The 18,288-nt window shown below is 43.5% G+C and overlaps 1 protein-coding gene across 5 annotated transcripts in view; it reads right to left on the bottom strand.

Annotated features, from left to right (window-relative positions):
* wasf1 (WASP family member 1) overlaps window positions 1-18,288 on the bottom strand; it is a 112,298-nt gene that overhangs the window by 42,274 nt on the left and 51,736 nt on the right. For all 5 annotated transcript variants that reach the window (XM_050058084.1, XM_050058079.1, XM_050058083.1 and 2 more), the window contains exon 4: window positions 1,691-1,844. In XM_050058084.1, coding sequence (XP_049914041.1) covers window positions 1,691-1,844 — 154 coding nt within the window. The remainder of the gene's footprint in view (window positions 1-1,690; window positions 1,845-18,288) is intronic.

Here is an 18,288-nt window from a genome sequence, read left to right as displayed (position 1 = left end):
CGTTCTCAAAACGCACTTCTGTCACGCACTTCAAAAGCAACTTTCAATAATTTATTTTACGAAACGGGGGAAACAAACGTGAACAAAAACGGTTCCATAATTCATATTAAATTCAAAAGATAACGAAAAAACAGCTACAAGTGAGCTCCTGGTTAAAACCTTCTGAACACTGAACACTGACGGAATCCTAACCGGGAGCTCACACTTGGCAATCTGCAACCCTCACTGCTAGATGCCACTGAATCCTACACACTGTTCCTTTAAGAGAGAATGGATATTCCAGATTAGATTTTGAGGGCATCACCTTTTTATAAGCTAAATGATTAGCCAATTAATACAATGACCCTCAGGTTAATTGATACTGAAAATAATAGCTAGTAACAGCCCTATATTAATACACATACACACACTATATCCTTCTCATGGACACAGCAGTGGAGCAGCTGTCCTCTTTAATAGATAATCCACTGTACTGCACCATGCGCACAGGGGTGCTCTATCAGTTGTTCAAGGAGAGGTGAGGGCAATTCCAACCAGCCTGGGAACTGACCTTAAGGCTTACATAGTACATGTTTTTATGTCTAGTTCAACTCACCATTAATCCTTGTCTGAATAAAACCTGACGTGTAGCCTTCAGCCGGCACAAAACAAGACATATAAAGTAAGATGGGGATATAATGTCAGCAAGGCAGATGCCCACACCTGCCTTTCACTTGGCCATGTCAAGGCCTAGACGTTAAAAACACACCCACGACAGATTTAAATACCACAGCCTACACCTGTCTTCCTGCAGTGCGTGTGTACGTGTCTTCACACACACAGAAAATAAAAAGATTGTGTTTGGCCTGTAACGTTCTCCGACTGGCTCGGTCAGGGTGACAGTATTACACAGAGACGGGTCATGTAAGATGCCGGAGGAGAGAAAACGGAGTGAAAGTGGAAAATAAAAAAAGGAGTGAGAAAGTGGCTGGCTGAGAAGGCCGAGGAATAAAAGCGAGGGAGTGCTGGCCAGCAGAGCTTTTTATGGATTATTCATCTTCAGATGACTTTCTCTATCGCTCTGCTCGACTGGCTCAACACTCGAGAGCCAAGAGAGATGCCTGGAGTGAAAGAGTCACAAGCCTGCCAATAAGAATATACCAACCAAGATGCACAAGCCTTCCAGTACATGCAAAATTAAACTTTGTATCTATTAGCAGTTGCGGCCAAGCTCAGGGTGTCTTCTCTCTGTGTGGTGCATCATTGTGAGCATTACCATTAATAAAGGCTTTTGTAGAGACAGGCAGAAGTATAATACAAAAGAATGAGTCAAATAACAGCCAACATTCAAGGCCATTTAGGTGCTTTTGTGTTAAGACAGTGAGGTGCAATCAGTCTGTCTTTACGCCTGTCAATAAAACACAAATGTATTAATATTTCCCACACTGAGGAGAGCTGAAATGGACAAATACATGAAAGGCTGATGAAGTTAGCGCCGTGCTGGGCTCCGAGAAAGGGCTGCAATTAAACCTTCCAGTTGAGGGTAAAATAAGGTTTATCTTTAAGAATGGAACAATGGCAGTCCGCCATCATGTTCTATTGTTGTATGATCGTTTCACTTGCAAAAAGTGGTTTTAAAATGCACACTGTCATTAACTTTTAGCATGGAGAACACTTTTAGTAAAGTAAGTGAAACAGGCTGGAGTCAGACCTGTAGGGCGTGAGGATGTTCAGGGGTGGTGGTTGCTCGCATGTCTGGAAGGTCTCCTGCAGTGGGACGGGCAGCGACTTGCGGTCAAACAGCTGCTGGTCCTGAATGGTTGAACTCCTGAAAGCCTTCCTCATGGTAATGTCCTGAAGAGACACTGCAGAGGGGGAGGAAGGATGGAGAATAAAGGAAAGAGAGATGGAGAGAGGAGAAGAAGAGTTATTAGAACAGGATCTTTAAGAATACAATGTACAAGAATACGTGTACCTTTGCCAACCAACAGATTCTCTGGGCTGTACTTGAATTGTGGGGCGTAGGCGATTTAGGGTGTGTCCAACTCCACTTTTGCTCGTTAAACAACGCACAATCTGAATACAAAGTAAGAAGCAAGAGGCACCTGACAAATTACTATTTGACATCAACTTACAATTAATCTTACGGAGCCAGAAACCACTAATCATCCCCCCTGGGGCTAACGCTATATTTTTGTCCTAATTGGCTAATTTCTGTTCCCTTCAAAGCAAATCCACAGATGACGTCTAAGCTAAGCTAAACTAAGATAAACTAAGGGTGCTTTCAGACCTAGAGTTGTCTTGCTTTGGTCCGAATCAGGGACTAACTTTGTTACAAAGCTGCATAATAGCCTAGAGTTGGTTCATGTTCTCACGGCAGCATTTACAAGTGGACCAGATCAAATGCCTTGTGCGAGAAAGCTGCTCTTGATTGGTCAGAATTTCCATGCGGGAAAAATCCAGGAAGTAAACAAAACGTTGAAGAAGAGTACACTTGCAAGATAAATGTGACACTTTCTAATGTCACAATGGAGGGACAACTACACAGGTTGATTTTAGCGCTGCTCATCGTGGACTATATTGCTGTCATTGTTCATTTTAGTCAAACCATACAGTTTGAAAACGAGGCGCGGCTCCAACTAGAAAACAATGTTTTGATGCATTGGATGTGCTGAATGTGCATATTAAGGCAGTACAGGAGGAGGCGCACATTAATAATCCTCCAGGACTGTAACATGCTCATGTTTAACCCAAACAATGTGTCATGTGACTGCAGTTGGTTCAGATCCAGGTCGGAACACGTTCTCACCACAAATTCGTTTGTAACCGGACCACCTCTTGAAGAAGGTCTCGGTCCGGTTGTTTTGGTGCGCACCTGAGTGCAATTCCTGTGTTCACACCTGCCCAAACGAATCGCACTTAGGAGGCAAACCAACTTGAGCTCAGTTGAACCAAACCAAACATGGCAAGCTAAGCTAAGCTACGCTGGGCTCAGTTTGTTTGTTATCGGCTGTGGGGTTACTTGCCCTCCTTTCATACAGGACAATTTTGGAGGTCAAATGAATAAGAGAGGAAAATCAATGCTGCAAAACTGAAGCTTTCAGAAAAACAGGTTGGAGAAATTGCTAAGGGGAAGAGGAAACACAACCACACTTGTGCTAACCCTCAATCTACTCAGGCCAAGTAGAAAACAGCAAGTCTTGGAAAGGAATCCAGAGCGTTGCAACCCGGTCTGAATTATACATGAGGGAATGACAAATGGATACACTTTACTGCTGCCCAGAGGAAGACTGAAAAAGCCATGTGGCATATAGAAAAAGTATTGTTCCAGTCCTCTGTTATTAGCCTCTGTACTGTACCACACACATACACAACAAAAGGAACACCACAGAATCAAATACAGAACAATAACCCAGCACAGAAAGTCGATGTCTTAAAACCAAACAAGTAGAACAGCTGAGTTATCAAGACTGTTATTGAATGCTTCTCTTAATAAAATGAGACAAATAAAGTCGTTTTATTGTACAAAGGACAAAGCACCCCAATCTGATCTTCCTCATTGCAGCAGTACAGCTGGGTAATGACTTCCACAGCCTCTCAGCATAGTGAAGGGCCAGCCACCTGAGGCACTGAAGTATCATTATTAACAAACACTATCAGCGAGCCAAGGTTTGGTAAGTAACACTCTGGGAGAGAGGAAGGAGGCCAGAGAATGCAAGAGGGAGATAATAAAACTGCGAGGACGCAACAGAGGCGGGCTGATGGAAACACGGGACAGACAGAGACAGAGTGAAGAGGCACTAACAGTAAAACAAAGAGCAGGAGCTGACATACAGGAAACATTCGCATGAAATACAGACGAGTAAATGGCGAGGAGAGGGAGGGAACTGAAGAGCGGAGGGAGAGACAGATGGAGAGACGATAAAACTAACACGGACACATGCAAATAAAGAGGAAGGAGTGGTGCAGAGGGGAGCGGGAGAGACAGCAACAACACATAAAAACACAAAGTTTTACTTCTCTGAGAAAAACAGAATGATGAGCGAGGTGTCCCAGGAGAGACGTGCAGTAACTGGAGAAGAGCCAGAGGGTGGTTTTAGTTTCGTATGACAAAGCGAGGGAGAAACTGCAGCCGCCATTTAAACAGCAAACACACAAACACATACTGTATACAGAGGTCGCATTAACCGAATATTTTCCATCATTGATTTGATTGATTTTTTTTACAATGATTGAAAAATCTGAAGGCCGTCCTCCATCTTAACAGATTAGAACACTGAAAGTGCTCTACCATAACTTAAGTAATTTTCCACACCCCTGTCAAGTTGGTGGTGTGTGCATATTAATCAGCTATTGTCTAGGTTTGTCTCTGATCTCACGCACATGACCTTGTTGTCTACCTGACTTTAGCCATCCATTGCATTGGTGGGCTATATTGCTACTTACCACTGCAAAATGTCACGTCACATTTCTTCTTCTTGAAAATTGATGAATGAAAATTAATGCTATTAAAGCTATACTATGCAGGATTTTCCTAATACACAACATATAGACATATAGATACAGAGTACTTCCTCTCAAGCATCACTTATGACCCACTAGAAGTGTGTGGCGGTGTATTTATCTGCAGACTCTGCCCTCTGTCGATGTTTTCTTTTTGTCTTCTTGTTTTGCTGTGGCTGGGACATTCCTTGGCACAGCGTGGAGGTGAGGTTGGGAGGTAAAAAGGTAGCGACCAGGTGCCAGACCATAAGCAGCAGGAATCCAAGAGGAAGCTACGAAAATAGTGGAGTGCCGGAAAAAATGCAAATATACCAAGACAGAGGGCCAAGGTGCGTCCAAGGGTGAGTTCCAAATTGCATACTTTTTCTTTTTACTTTTAGTATGTACTGCAGCTGCCCTTAAAAAGTATGTACTGTTGCATGCAGTATGCACACAATCGGGAGTCGGGACATACGACTTTCTCACTACATTACACCCTGAACTTTGACCCTCTTGCTTTTATATTTGTTACCATGGAGATCAAACAAGGCCACTTACCGAGTTCGCCAGAGACAGAGATCAGCCCGTAGAGCTCTGCTGTTGTTACACTGCAATGTATGTTGTTTAACTTTAAAGTTGTACCTGCACAGATTGGAGATTCTAACCAGTTATATTTGCGACAGTGAAATTACATCTGCAGTTCTCTGTCATTAGCATTTTTACATTTATGTCCTTTTGTTGTTTGTGATATTTATCATTATTTTGTTCACTAAATTAATTATTATTCCTATACTGTTCAACTGATCATCAGTTACTTAAATGTGGTGTCATCCCTCATTGCGACTTTTGAGAGCTGTCGATCAGCCGTCATCTGTTTGTGGGTCAGTCACTGTGATGTATCGTCCACCGCGCAAAGAATTGTGGATCAGAATACCCAGAAAAGCAAGCTGGCTTGCGTACTGCACAATCAGACCAGATGTAGTAGAACATCCTGGCATTTTTAGGCATACTGCATTTTACATAACTATGTACTGGGTCATACTAAGGCTCTAGTTTCCTGGCGCGGCGCAGGGTGGCGAACCCCGCGCAGAGCTAGTTTTGAGCAGCGCAACCCGAAGCGCGTTCAGTTTGGTAGTTTGGCAGACCGAGGTGCGCTGAGGTGGGTGTGGCGGCGCAGCAGGGGGAGGTGTCGACAGATCCAGCTTGGCGCAGTGACAGTTTCGTGCCAAAAGGCATCACTGAAGGTGCGCTAAAAGCTTGCCAGCTGAAACCAGGTCTACTGTCAACGCAGGCGGAGCGCAGCCGGTGTAAGCCGAAGTTTGGCTGACCGGCGGACAGTGCGCACACGTCACCAAAACCTCACAGGCAGGTTTCCAGAATATCAGACACATTAAAAATTGCAATAAATACCCCAAAAAAAACACTATTCAATGCAACTATCTGCAATCAGCACATAAATGTATCTCTATATTGACTGTCCCGTCACATGTGATGTCAGATCAAAGGGGATTGGCACCGTTTGGCAAAAGTCAAAAGAAAAGAAACAGAGTGAGACTGCGAGAGAGAGAAAGAGAGAGAGCGCGCGCACGAGAGAAACGCACATTGATTTACAATTGTGGTGACCTCCTCCCAGGCTACCTTTGCATCATCAGCCCGTGGAGGTCTGCTTGCAGTTCCGTATATTCGGACACTGCGAGCTTGGACCTCCCGGATCAAAACATCAGTTTCCTCCTGGGAGAAGTTTGGCCATCTGACGCTGCTGCTCTCTTCTGCCATGGCGAATTGAGTAAACTCTCATTACGCCTTCGCGTGGCGCATTTAAGGGCGAGGAGAGGGGCTCATTTGATTGGTGTGATGTGTGTAAAACCCACTCCAGGCCTTCTCTCCTCCCTCTTTCCGACTTGCGCAGGTAGGAGGGACGGAGGTGGGACAGACGAGTAGCTGCACCAGGTGCATGGTGTGCCAAACTTGCAAAATCCACCTGGCCACACCCAGTTGGCGAAGCGCAGGTGCGCTGCACCCCCGCCTCACCCGGTCTGCGAAACTAGAGCCCTCAGTATTCTTCTAGCATACTATATAGTATGGTTGTATGGGTCGAGAACACACAGCAAGCGAACAAAGCTAATTCCAAAAACGTGAGTGAATCTGGGATTGGCTTTTAATACTACTTTTGCTGGCGATACAAACAGTAGCCAATGACCTCTGCATCGTATACCTTCAAATACAAAAATAAAGATTAAAATGACAGGTAATAGATTATACAGTCATAGATTATGATAGAATTTTTATGACCCTGACCATCAAAATGACGGACAACAAGAAAGTGTAATGTAAACTCTGATACAGTACATTGTTTTAAGTTAAACAGAAATAACCACAGGATTTAAGTGAGAGTGGTCACAGTCTTCTTGTGTCCTCATGCCTCTAAGCTTTAGGAAAAACTGGAAACAAATAATATATATATATATATTATATAATAATTCAACTTTTGTCTTCTCTATCAAGAGTTTGGTTAAGTTTGTAGTGATGCTGCAGTATTTCCACATCTCAGTAATTATTAATGACAGGAACGATGCCTCAAACTACAAAAACAAGACCTGAGAATTATCCCTCTTACTCGTGTTTGTATCAGGGAGTGCGGCTGAATTAACTTTAGTTTCCTCATGAGCCACATAGGAGGTGATTAATGATAAGAAGAAGGAAAAAAAAAAAATCAAAGCCACAACCACAGTAGCATGACAATTACACTGCCCACAGCGATGACAGAGGAGAGAAATGCCAAGGATAAGTGGGAGTAATGGTGAGATCTAAGGAGTGGATTTTTTTCCCAAGTTGAGAAGATTAGAGAGGCCAAGAGATGAAGATGTGGGACAGGAGATATGAACATTAAAGTGATGCTTTAGTGATCCCTTAAAGGCATTTCACTTTTCACCTCGCCTCCTCTCCACATGAAGGTCGGAGTGAAGGTCGGGAATCGATACAAAGAGTGTTACAGACACGTTATAACACCCTGCCAGGGCAGAAAGTAACCACCGGTTGAGCGGTGAGTGTCAATTTGTCGTTGCTGAGTGCTGTGAGTTAAGAAAGAGCACTGCGTCCGGCTGCCCTGATGCATTTAGGGAGAGCAGCGAGCTGTCAGATGGTGTGACAAGTATGTGCAAAAGCAACTAACAAGAGAGAGGCAGTGCAGAAGTGTGTGTCAGGATGAATGTGATGCAGAGTGAGGTGGCTGTAAACCTCTGCCAAGCAACGCTGAGCACTGAGAGAGGCACACTGCACTAATCAATGTGGGCAGAAACACAGAAGGCACACACACACACACACACACACACACACACAGAGATCAGTCACACACAGATGGATATCTTAGCATGATGTTCTACATCCTAATTACAAAATGTCACTTATTCAGCCAAACTACCAATTACGCCCATTTAGGGAAGACATTCAGCTAATGAGAAAAATGTGAGTGTAAGCGTTTGTGAGTGAATGCGTGAGTTAGTGAGAGGCTGTAAGTGTGTGTGTGTGTGTGTGTGTGTGTGTGTGTGTGTCAGGTCGAGCAGCGGCAGGTGCAGCAGCAGCCTCTGATCTCAGCCTGTGAAGCTCCTTATCAGTAAGCTGGTGGTGGATAGTTTATCTCTTTCTCTCTCTCATATCTTTCTCTTAGTCTGATACCATCTAACTGAGACACCCTCGACCAAAGAGGTGAGGAAGTTCTTGTCTCACACACACACACACACACACACACACACACACACACACACACACACACACACCCTTCCTTCAGCTTTCCCTCAAAGTTTAAGGGAAATGATGTTTCCCCTCCTCCCTCCCTCCCTCCCTCCCTCCCTTCATCCCCTCCTTCATGCAGTCCTACATACAGCCACTGAAGATAAGAGAAGGCACGGGCCAAGCTGTCTGTTAGCATGCAGGCACGGCTCTCCCTTCTGTTGCACTTCAATGCAAATGTTGCCCCATATTTCCCCTCCTGCGCGCTGCCTCCTCCTGCAGCCCTTGAATCACTCCTTCCTCCTCCCAGACTCAGTTTTACTCTGTCTTTTGCTCCATCCCTTTCCCTCTGTCTCTCGTAAACTTGTTTATTGTTTGCCCTCTCTTTCATTTTGTACTCTTCCTCTCTCCTCCTCCTCATCTGAACGCTCTCCCGCTTGCATTGACATACTGTGTAAATCACCGGTGTTGTGCGCAGTGTGAGAATAAACAATGTGCGCCGGTGAATGTTTCAAAGAAGGACTTACTGTGTAGAAGAAGTGTGTAGATAAGCTCTGTGCATTTTGGCTTTGACTTTAGAAAGCATCTGTTGCCGTGTTTCTGACATCTGCTTGCTGGTCAGCACCCACGATGCTTCTAGATAAACTATCGTGAGTGGAAATTATACTTTCTCCATAATTACTGAGGTCTGCATGAGGTAAATTTTGTCATATGCCAGCATCACATTGGTTGCCAATTGCTGAAGTGAGCCAGAGAGACATATAACCTGAACCAAATGCCAGTGTTTAATCTAATCCAACAAATCAAACACCTGACAAATCAGGGTACTTCAACACATTGGCATAAAACCTGCATAAAAATCCATTTTTGCCATAAACTAGTCCCGCTCGTTGATTTGCAACGTTGCTTAAACACCCACAGATATTGAAGAGATAACTTCCGCGAATTGGTTCGAGAAAATTTACGACACTAGGGTTGAATGGTGATATTGCCGTATAAAAATGACGAATACTGTCGTATTTTTCTGTACAATTTTATCCGTCCGAATATTTTATTGTTTTTAATCACACAAGGCTAAACGTGTGATGGCCATGGGGGTCAGGGAGGTCATGTCCCGCCAGTATACTTTATGTAATGACCAGACATCACATGCTTACGAAAGATAAAAAGTAGAACAATGTTCTACCCTCAATATTTAGTGTTAGACTGACCTCAGAACAGTGTAAGATCACAGATATCCCTCTGCGTCATGTTAGTTTACATTCATTCGGTCATTTTCCGTAACCGCTTATCCAATTAGGGGTCACGGGGGGGGGGCAGGTACACCCTGGACAGATCACCAGACTATCACAGGGCTGACGCATAGAGACAGACAACCATTCACACTCACATTCATACCTATGGACAATTTAGAGTCACCAATTGACCTGCATGTCTTTGGACTGTGGGAGGAAGCTGGACTGCCCGGAGGAAACCCACGCTGTCACAGGCAGAACATGCAAACTCTGCACAGAAGGTATCCCCCATGGTAGAGAACTAGGAACCCTCTTGCTGTGAGGTGAGGTTTTGTACATTCTTTGTGTCAGAAATTTTTTCTTTGATTTCATTCTTTAGTCCATTCCACAAAAGCGCACCACGAATAGATATGCACATACTTTTAAGATTGGTGCTAGTACAACATTGTTTCCTCTTAGTTATTACCCCCTTCTCTGATACAGCGACTTTGCCTTTGAACAAGTCTCATTCGTACAGGCATCACAGCATGTTTTATTCAATGCACTCTTTTCACCCTAAAGGAATACTTCCCTCCCCAAATGACTACTTGTGTATCAAGTACTCACCCTGTGTTATGTTGAATTGATGAAGAAAAATTCAAGGGTTAGTTAAGATTAAGCAGAGTCACACCATAATACAAACTAACTGACTGAGGCAGCAGTAGACCAGCAGCACCTGTGTTCAGTATAATATGATATTATATCGATTGTTTGGACAACAATACGATATTTGCCGATATTACAAAGTCTGCCACGATACGATTTCAATGCGATGTGATTTAGGGGCTGCGATCAATACGAAACAATATCATGTGTCCATATAGCACAATCCGTTACAGGAGAAGCTGCCACCCCTTTCTGTTTTACTTTCGGCCATAAAAGATAAAAACAACACTTAAATTGACTCCGCTAACACACATACAGCAGCACATGGGATAACTTAGGGCCTGTTTATACGGTTCCGTATATCTGAAAACGGGTATTTATCTTTGCGTTTGCACCTATCATTTACACATAACCAGCGTTTTTCTCAACGAAAACAGAGATTTTCAAAAACGGCTTCCAAAGTGAAAGTTTTTCAAAATATTCATTTCTATGGAGATGTGTAAACAAGATAGATGGAGATTATGGAAAACGATGACGATGCAACCCAGTTCGAGCATGGCCATTAGGAGCCCGGGAACCACAACAACAATGACAGATATATGCCGGGTTGTTTACGTTTTGTGAGCACTTTTGGGACTACTTACGAGCTTACAAATTAACTTAGCACTGCTGCATCAACATCACCGCTACATCAGCGCACAAAGACGCCTGCTGTGCCCAATATTATTAAGTGCATAGCAACAACTAGCTACATAAGGTTAAAATGTAGGTTATCATTGTTTTTATTATTAGCGCCAAGAGGAAAACAAATCACTGTGCATGCGCAAAACGTTCTTCTATGGTGTTTGACACATGGCGTATCGCTACCTACTGGCCTGGCATGCTAATTGCAGCAAAAAGCTGCCGTTTTTGCGTGTTCGTATAAACAGGGATATCGTTTTCACAACTGATCGTGTAAACCTGGAATTTTTTTTTATATGGGATAAATAAAAATCAGTTTTTTATTTGTATCAGTATCCATGTAAACAAGCCTTAACCTTCAGGGCTTTCTGTCAGAAGGACCTTTCTGAAAAGAATGTTTTCATTTAAACCCACCTGGACTTTTTTCCTCTACTCATAACACGACAAATTACATGTAACGTTATAATTTTTCTTACTCACCTTTGGTTTAAGTCGCTGATTCATGATCATTGAATTGATATATCGATCCAGATCGATAGATCATTACAGCCCTAGTGTTCAGCGTGGTAAAATTGCTGCTTCTTAAGTTTTAAAGAGAGCATAGACAAGTTTTACTTTTATTTTAGTTCCCTGTCAGAGAGGGCTGTCCATTTGGGAACTACTGAGCATACGACTGAATAAATGAGACCTGGGTTATACTGCATGAGTTGTGTGACTTTGAAGAAGAATTTTCTCTGTTTTTGGATTCTTTGGTTACTTAAGCATCCAAGGAAAACATTCTTTTTGTCATTAATTCAACGTAACACAGGGTGAGTAGTTAATCTACAAATGGTCATTTGGGGGGTGAAGTATTCCTTTCATACTACTTGTACTTTTACGTCTTTTTTTTATTTTATTGTATTGTCTTATTGTGCAGACTGTAGAACTGAAGGAACGCAATTTTGTTCTCTATTCAGTATCACCCATCCCTGCACCTAACACTATGTGTAAAAGGTGGTAAAGTATGTAGCTCCTGTATGCACATGTGAGAAAAAGTAAGCACATTAAAGCAGTGAATCTCATCTGAACATACTTTTCTGCTGGGAGTCTCTGGGATGTGAACACATCTGTAAACCCGACATTTGAAATTCTAAATGCCTTTAAGCAAATGACTCATCTCACCACTCCAGACTGCAGTCTTTCCACTCGCAGAGGGAAAACAAAGAAACTAAATAAGAACTAGGAGTTTGAGAGAAAAGGAGAGACTTTGGCCCTGGTTTTATAAAATCTAATAGATGATATATACAGTATGCACAGGTAATGCTTTGGTGCGTGTTTCAACAGTCATTCCAGCGAAGGTTATTTGAATAGAATTTAATAAGCAGAGACAGAACGATGGAAAAAGATAAAGGGGAGATAAGGAGAAGTACGTAACAAGTGCCCGAGAAAATAAGAGTCAAGCAGGGTTAACAAGCAGAAGAAGAGAAAAACAGAGAAATTTAAACAATGAAAGATCAAGATGAGAGACACAAAGAGAAGAAAATAAAATTGGCAATAGAAGAAGAAACCTCTCACGGAATACAGAGTCACAGAAGGACTAATAGAAAAAGCAGAAGCAGAGAGAGACTCTGGAGTACATAAAGAAACAGTTAGAGCCCAGAGGGACTCGGGGTGGCTTTGTGGCCCTCCATAATGGCCTGCAGCCAGTGTGGTGATATAACGGTGCCATTAAATAGGGGATACAGGCCATTAGTTTGGCTGGCTGGAGTGATAGGGGGAAGAGAGCCTGACAGCACACAAATAGCATCCATGCAAGATGGAGGGAGATCAATCGGAGAGATGGGAGTGGACTGGGGTGGACAACAAAGACTGAGAGGGTATGGGGGGGGGGGGGGGGCAGTTAGCGGTCAGGAGAGGAGGAGGGGAGTGGAGGCCTAAAGGGCAATGTGAGGGACGATACCCTTTAAAGGCTTGAGGGGAGTGGGCAAGGTGTGTGTGTATCAGATTGAACATGCATAAATCCATGTGATAAACAACTTTTGACCTCAGCCGCTGCACCATCAGTGACACTGCATACATCACTACGGCCACGTCTCCATCACTACGTCTCCCTGACCTTCAGCTGAACATCTTTCATGCCGTCCACACTCTGTATCTGTATGCTTTGATAAAACATTGGTCACTTCGGTGTGTCCGTCTGCACCATGTTTGAATCCTGTCACCAGTCTAACGCTCTGTTGTACCTGTGTATGTGGCCTGAGCTGCACGGAGCTCATCTTGCATACAGAGATTGTGACTGCTGTTCTTCACCTCACAGTGTGTCTGAACTGTGAACAGAAGTGTAAATTTAGTTTTCGAGTGTTAGAACACCTCCGCACCTGCCAGAATTATTAATTTCTGTTTAGAGAATGTGACTTATTCACATATTAAAGATTCAGTGTGTAGATTTTAGGAGGATATATCAGCAGAAATGAAATATAATATAACAGTTATCTTTTCTTTAGTGCATAATCACCTGAAAATAAGAATTGTGTTTTCGTTACCTTAGAATGAGCTGTTTATATCTATGTAGGGAGTGGGTTCTCACCCATCAACAAACCAAACACTGGCTCTAGATGGGGTCATTCGTGTTTTCGTCTCAGCCACCGTAGTTTGCAGCTCCTCCATAATGAGAGAGTCACGAAAACACACTTTTTTTCTTTCTTTTTTTTTACATGAAACTGCTTTATTCAGTGTTTTTACCTGTTTAAATCGTATGCATAAAACGAGGCCTGAAAGAGGCGTACGCAACTGCCCTCACAAAAGTTGTGATCTATAAAAACAGACTTTGATGGGAGGAACTTCGACCCATGCTTACGCACATTTTGGAGACGAGAAAGTGGTGACGCAGATGGTGAGGTGGAAGCCTGACTGTAGAAACTGTCAAATATTTTTAGGGGCATCTCATTTTTAGCTTTTGTCTGCACATACATTTTTAGTGTGGACCTTACGCATTGTTTTATAAATGAGACCCCTGGTCTGTTTGATTTGGAGATGAAGAGAGAGAGACTTCAGTAGATAATTCAGCTCCCAGTAAAAACCTCCTGAACGTCTGGATCTTAAGTTATCAGAGAAAAAAATGGGAGCACATAATAGCAGGTACTGGACTAGCGCCCTGTCTGCGACACGCCATACAGCATTGGAGGAACACTGATTTGTAATGTGAAACTGCTTTATTCAGTGTTTTTGCCAGTTTACCGGGTCTGTTTGTTTTGGAGAGGAGAAGACCTCTGCAGATAATTCGTCTCAGTTTAAAAACCTCCTGAACGTCTGGATCTCGAATTATCAGAGAAGAAAGGTGAACACACATTAGCAGGTGCTGGACTAGTCGCAGGTCTCCAACATGGCAAACGGTTTCGGCAAAACACTGATTTATAACTTTTTTCTTTCTACCAAACTACACCCACAAACCATGTCTCTGCTCAGAATGAAGGGTGCAGCTACTGCTAGCTCACCTAGCATCACTGAGCTAGCTAACGTTACAGCTCAGCTGTGGAGGACGCCATCAGTGTTTACACCTGGTGCTGTCATGAGCATGAGCCTCTTGTCCATGAATAGATGCACGCTTCCTTCTGCACACACTCAGCAACTCACACCAAAACAATCTAGACTGATAAACAGCACTACAGGTAAGAGGAGACATACGTGTTTTTGATTATGGGGTGAATTGTCCCTTTCAGTAGATGTTTAAATTTCATCTCCTTACAGTGGTTTATACTGAAGGGTTATTATATAATAAGGTGTCTCTATCGGTTGAGCTTTTCCTGTCAAAGCACTTCCCTGTTGCATGGTTATTGTTCTGCCTGTGTAATAAAACCAAGACATTACAGCTCTGGCTCTTCACTGCAGCTTGCCTGCAGTGTTGATGATTCTACTACAGATCTAACTGTACTAACAATACTACACATTTTTACAAAAATATAGTCTAATGATATAACCATAATTTTGAGCTTTAACATTTATTCATTCATTTTCTGTAACCACTTATCCAGGATACACCCTGGACAGGTCGCCAGACTATCGCAGGGCTGACACATAGAGACAGACAACCATTCACACTCACATTCACACCTATGGACAATTTAGAGTCACCAATTGACCTATGGCCCTCAAACGCGATGAGCCAATCACAGTGCGTATAGCCATTCCCATACACTCGGACATTCTCTACCTGGATGTTCATTGAAATGCATTACAGAAAGTCAGTTTTGTTCAGTTTTATGAGCTTTTTCGGAGATTTGAAGTTTAAAAATGGTCAAACGGTGTGCATGGGGTACATGCAACTCCGACACAAGGTATCCTGAGAGGCTGGGCGACGAGGTGTATTTTTTACCCTTTCCTAAACACATCTCAACCGAGAAAAGTGTCTCCTTTGGATAAAGTTGTGTGGTAACGTTAGACCACAACATCAACTCAACGTGAATAAGATTAACAATGATGTCTACATCTGTTCTAAGGTAAGTCAACATTGTGTTTGAGGCAACATATTGTCACTTTGCTGGAAAGAAATATAAAGTTATCTTTAACATCTCTAGCTAACGTTAGCTAAAGTTAGCCTAACGTTAGCTCCTAGCTGCGTTGTTCATCATGTCACCTTGTTTGCTGGGAGTTCATTAGCCTATTTTGTTCTAGTTTTGTACTTTGGTGATCGTACATCATTGTTAGCTGTTGTCCAAAGGGCTCTAGTTAAGCTAACGTTAACTTCTGGAGCTTAGCTTCATTAACTTATCTGTAATGGCAGAGATAACAAAGGTTGGCAAACGTTATGCTGAATGATTCAGTGTAAATACTGTAGCACCAAACTAACGGAGAGACACTCTTGGTAAAGATGGTAAAAAAGGCCGTTATCCTTTTCTCATAGTCTGAGCCAAAAACCTTAACTTCAGTGGCACTTTAACTTGTTGTCTTTGATGGCAACGGCAACGAGATGCGGTTCACAAGCGTACACTGGGACCTGTAAATTTTGGCTTGTAATTTAAGCTTTCCATCGACCTTCTCAACAATAAAATGATGAATATATATCCCTCCAATGCGTAGTTTAGGCCCTTTTGGTTACTTCTCAATGACATGTGATCGTTATGTCCCCAAAAATCATCAGTTGCCTCCTGCGAAATGCCGTGTACTGTGACACCTGCCATAGCGCCGGTCACTGAATGTTGATACTTTGTCCGAGTGAGTGGAGGGGGGCGTGGCTTAGCCATAGGTCAATTAACCTGCATGTCTTTGGACTGTGGGAGGAAGCTGGAGTACCTGGAGAAAACCCACACTTTAGTTTTAACATGTGACTATGAATATTTTGTAAATATTAACAATGAAATAACAATAATAGTGTGACAAATACTGCAATGGGTATTCTCTGCATCATCCATCACCCTGAACAGTTAATATCAAATATAAACCATAACTGAGCTGTGAATCAGAAACCACTTCTGAGTGTAATCTGTCAGCTGGTCACCAACATTTCTCGGCTCATTACAGGTTTGAAAGAACATCAAAGAGGGCTGCGAGGGCTTTTGTGAACAGTATCTGTAAAATACTTATTGTGTGCTCTGCTTTGCTCCATCCTACCCGACCCCCATCCTCCTCCTCCTATCTTCATCCCTCCACAGTCCTGATTTATGGTCCCATCCCTGCCTGCACTCATTCCCCTCTCCTTCACTCCTCCTCTCAAGCCGACCACAGACCCACACAGACAATTACAAGGCGAGTCATACGCTTGTGCTAAAAGCATACACTTTCAAATGTGTACGGCGGTGTGTGTTTAAGGGTAAAGACAGGGTGGGGGTGGGGATGAAAGGTGGCATTTACGGGAAACAAACCCCCTCTCGCTGAGCTCCTCCCACAGCTGTCCATCTTTGTGTCACATCTATCTGCGTCTCTCCTTGAAGGCGCCACACGCTGTGACGCCACCTCGCTGTGACGCCACCTCGCTGTTACGGTGATTTGATTTCACAAACTTTTAATGAATAACGGGAAAGTAGAGCGCTGCTTTTTTCTCTATGTACAAGACAACTTAATATGAGCGCGCGTGGAGGAGTTGATCTGAGTGGGAAATCTCTGCAACCTGCAGAGGAGGCCATTTCAACCTGGCCCAGAAAATTCTGCAGTACAATCCTTTTACACTCCACTGCCTTTGCTGCAGTGCCCTGTATTATGCGCCCATCCCTCTATCCTTCCATCTTTCTTACTCCTCTCTCTTTCCTCCTCCCCTCCGACTGCGAGCCCCCCACCACCACCACCACCACCACACACTTAAACTGCAACTGAGCTGATCCTTATCCACTGTCTCTCAAGCCGGCACTTCAGGCTAAAGGGGGGAAAGTCAGGCTTATTTATGAAGCGAGATAAAAAAACGAGGACCACATGCACGCACGCATCAGACACAGAATCACTCATAATCTGTGTCCAAATGCTGAAACGTCACATGAATACCAACGAGGAGGCTTACACCAAAATGATACAAAGACTAGCTCTGTTGTGGGTATGAATCTGTAGATGTGTATCTAATAAGATAAAAGTTACTATCTCATCCACTGCAGGGTGAGATCGCGAGCCTCGTGTGTGTGAGAGGAAGAGTGCGTCAGCGCGTCTTTGCCCTTCAACCTCTGAAGGATAATATTGACTCACTAACCAGCTGCACAACAGACGTCCACAATTAGATCACACACAATTATTCAATTAGGGCAGCTGCAGCGTGCGGACGAGGTGAAGAGAAAGGGTGAGGGGAGAAGAAGAAGCAGAATATGATTAAAAGAAGAGGAGAGGTAATATGAAGAAAGTAGATGGAGAGATGCTGCTGTGTTTAAAACACAAACCCATGATTCTTCAAAAACTACAGTACAATTCATTGGCTTGTAAAAAGGTATCAAAGCCTTGCATTCACAGAGCAGCCATAAGCAGCGGGTCCAGCCCAGTGAGCATTTTACTGTCTCCGTGTAAGTGACAAGGAAGCAGTTAGAGTAGCATTGTGCAAAGCCGTAAACACACTGCTGGCCCATGGGAAATCGATACGGCGCCTTGGAGCATGGTATTACACCGCTGCGATTCTCTCTCGTTTTACTTTGCACCCGCTGCACTCTCCTCGTGCAACGCTGCCCTGTCATCCTGCCGGCCCTGTCTCGGGATAACCTGGCTTACCTGACAGACTCCGCCAATTATCACATTCCTATTTATCATTACACGCCGCGGACACAGCCTGACCACAGATCCAGTTCCTCCTCACAAAGAGGAGGCCTTCAGTGGGTAAACGAGCATCCAGCCAAAGTGCAACTCAGAATGTTTCCAATAGAAACGATGGTTTGTGCTATTGGGGGGTGAAAAATGACACCGTCTCATAGCTGCCTGCTCCTCTAATAACAGCCATTAACACTGGAGGGGTGGCAGGGGGGGGAGAGACAGGCGAGCTCCATCACACAGCTGACACACAAACACACTCAAAGGCACATCAACAAGTGCACATCCAATTTAGTGCAGCAAGAGGTGAAAGTGTCGCTGACGGGAAACATTTCAAAGAAGGTGT

The sequence above is a fragment of the Epinephelus moara genome, chromosome 12 (genome assembly GCF_006386435.1).
Source record: "Epinephelus moara isolate mb chromosome 12, YSFRI_EMoa_1.0, whole genome shotgun sequence".
Taxonomy (NCBI): Eukaryota; Metazoa; Chordata; class Actinopteri; order Perciformes; family Serranidae; genus Epinephelus; species Epinephelus moara.
The sequence above is the reverse complement of the archived record's forward strand: the minus strand, read 5'-3'. Positions and strand labels throughout refer to the sequence as shown.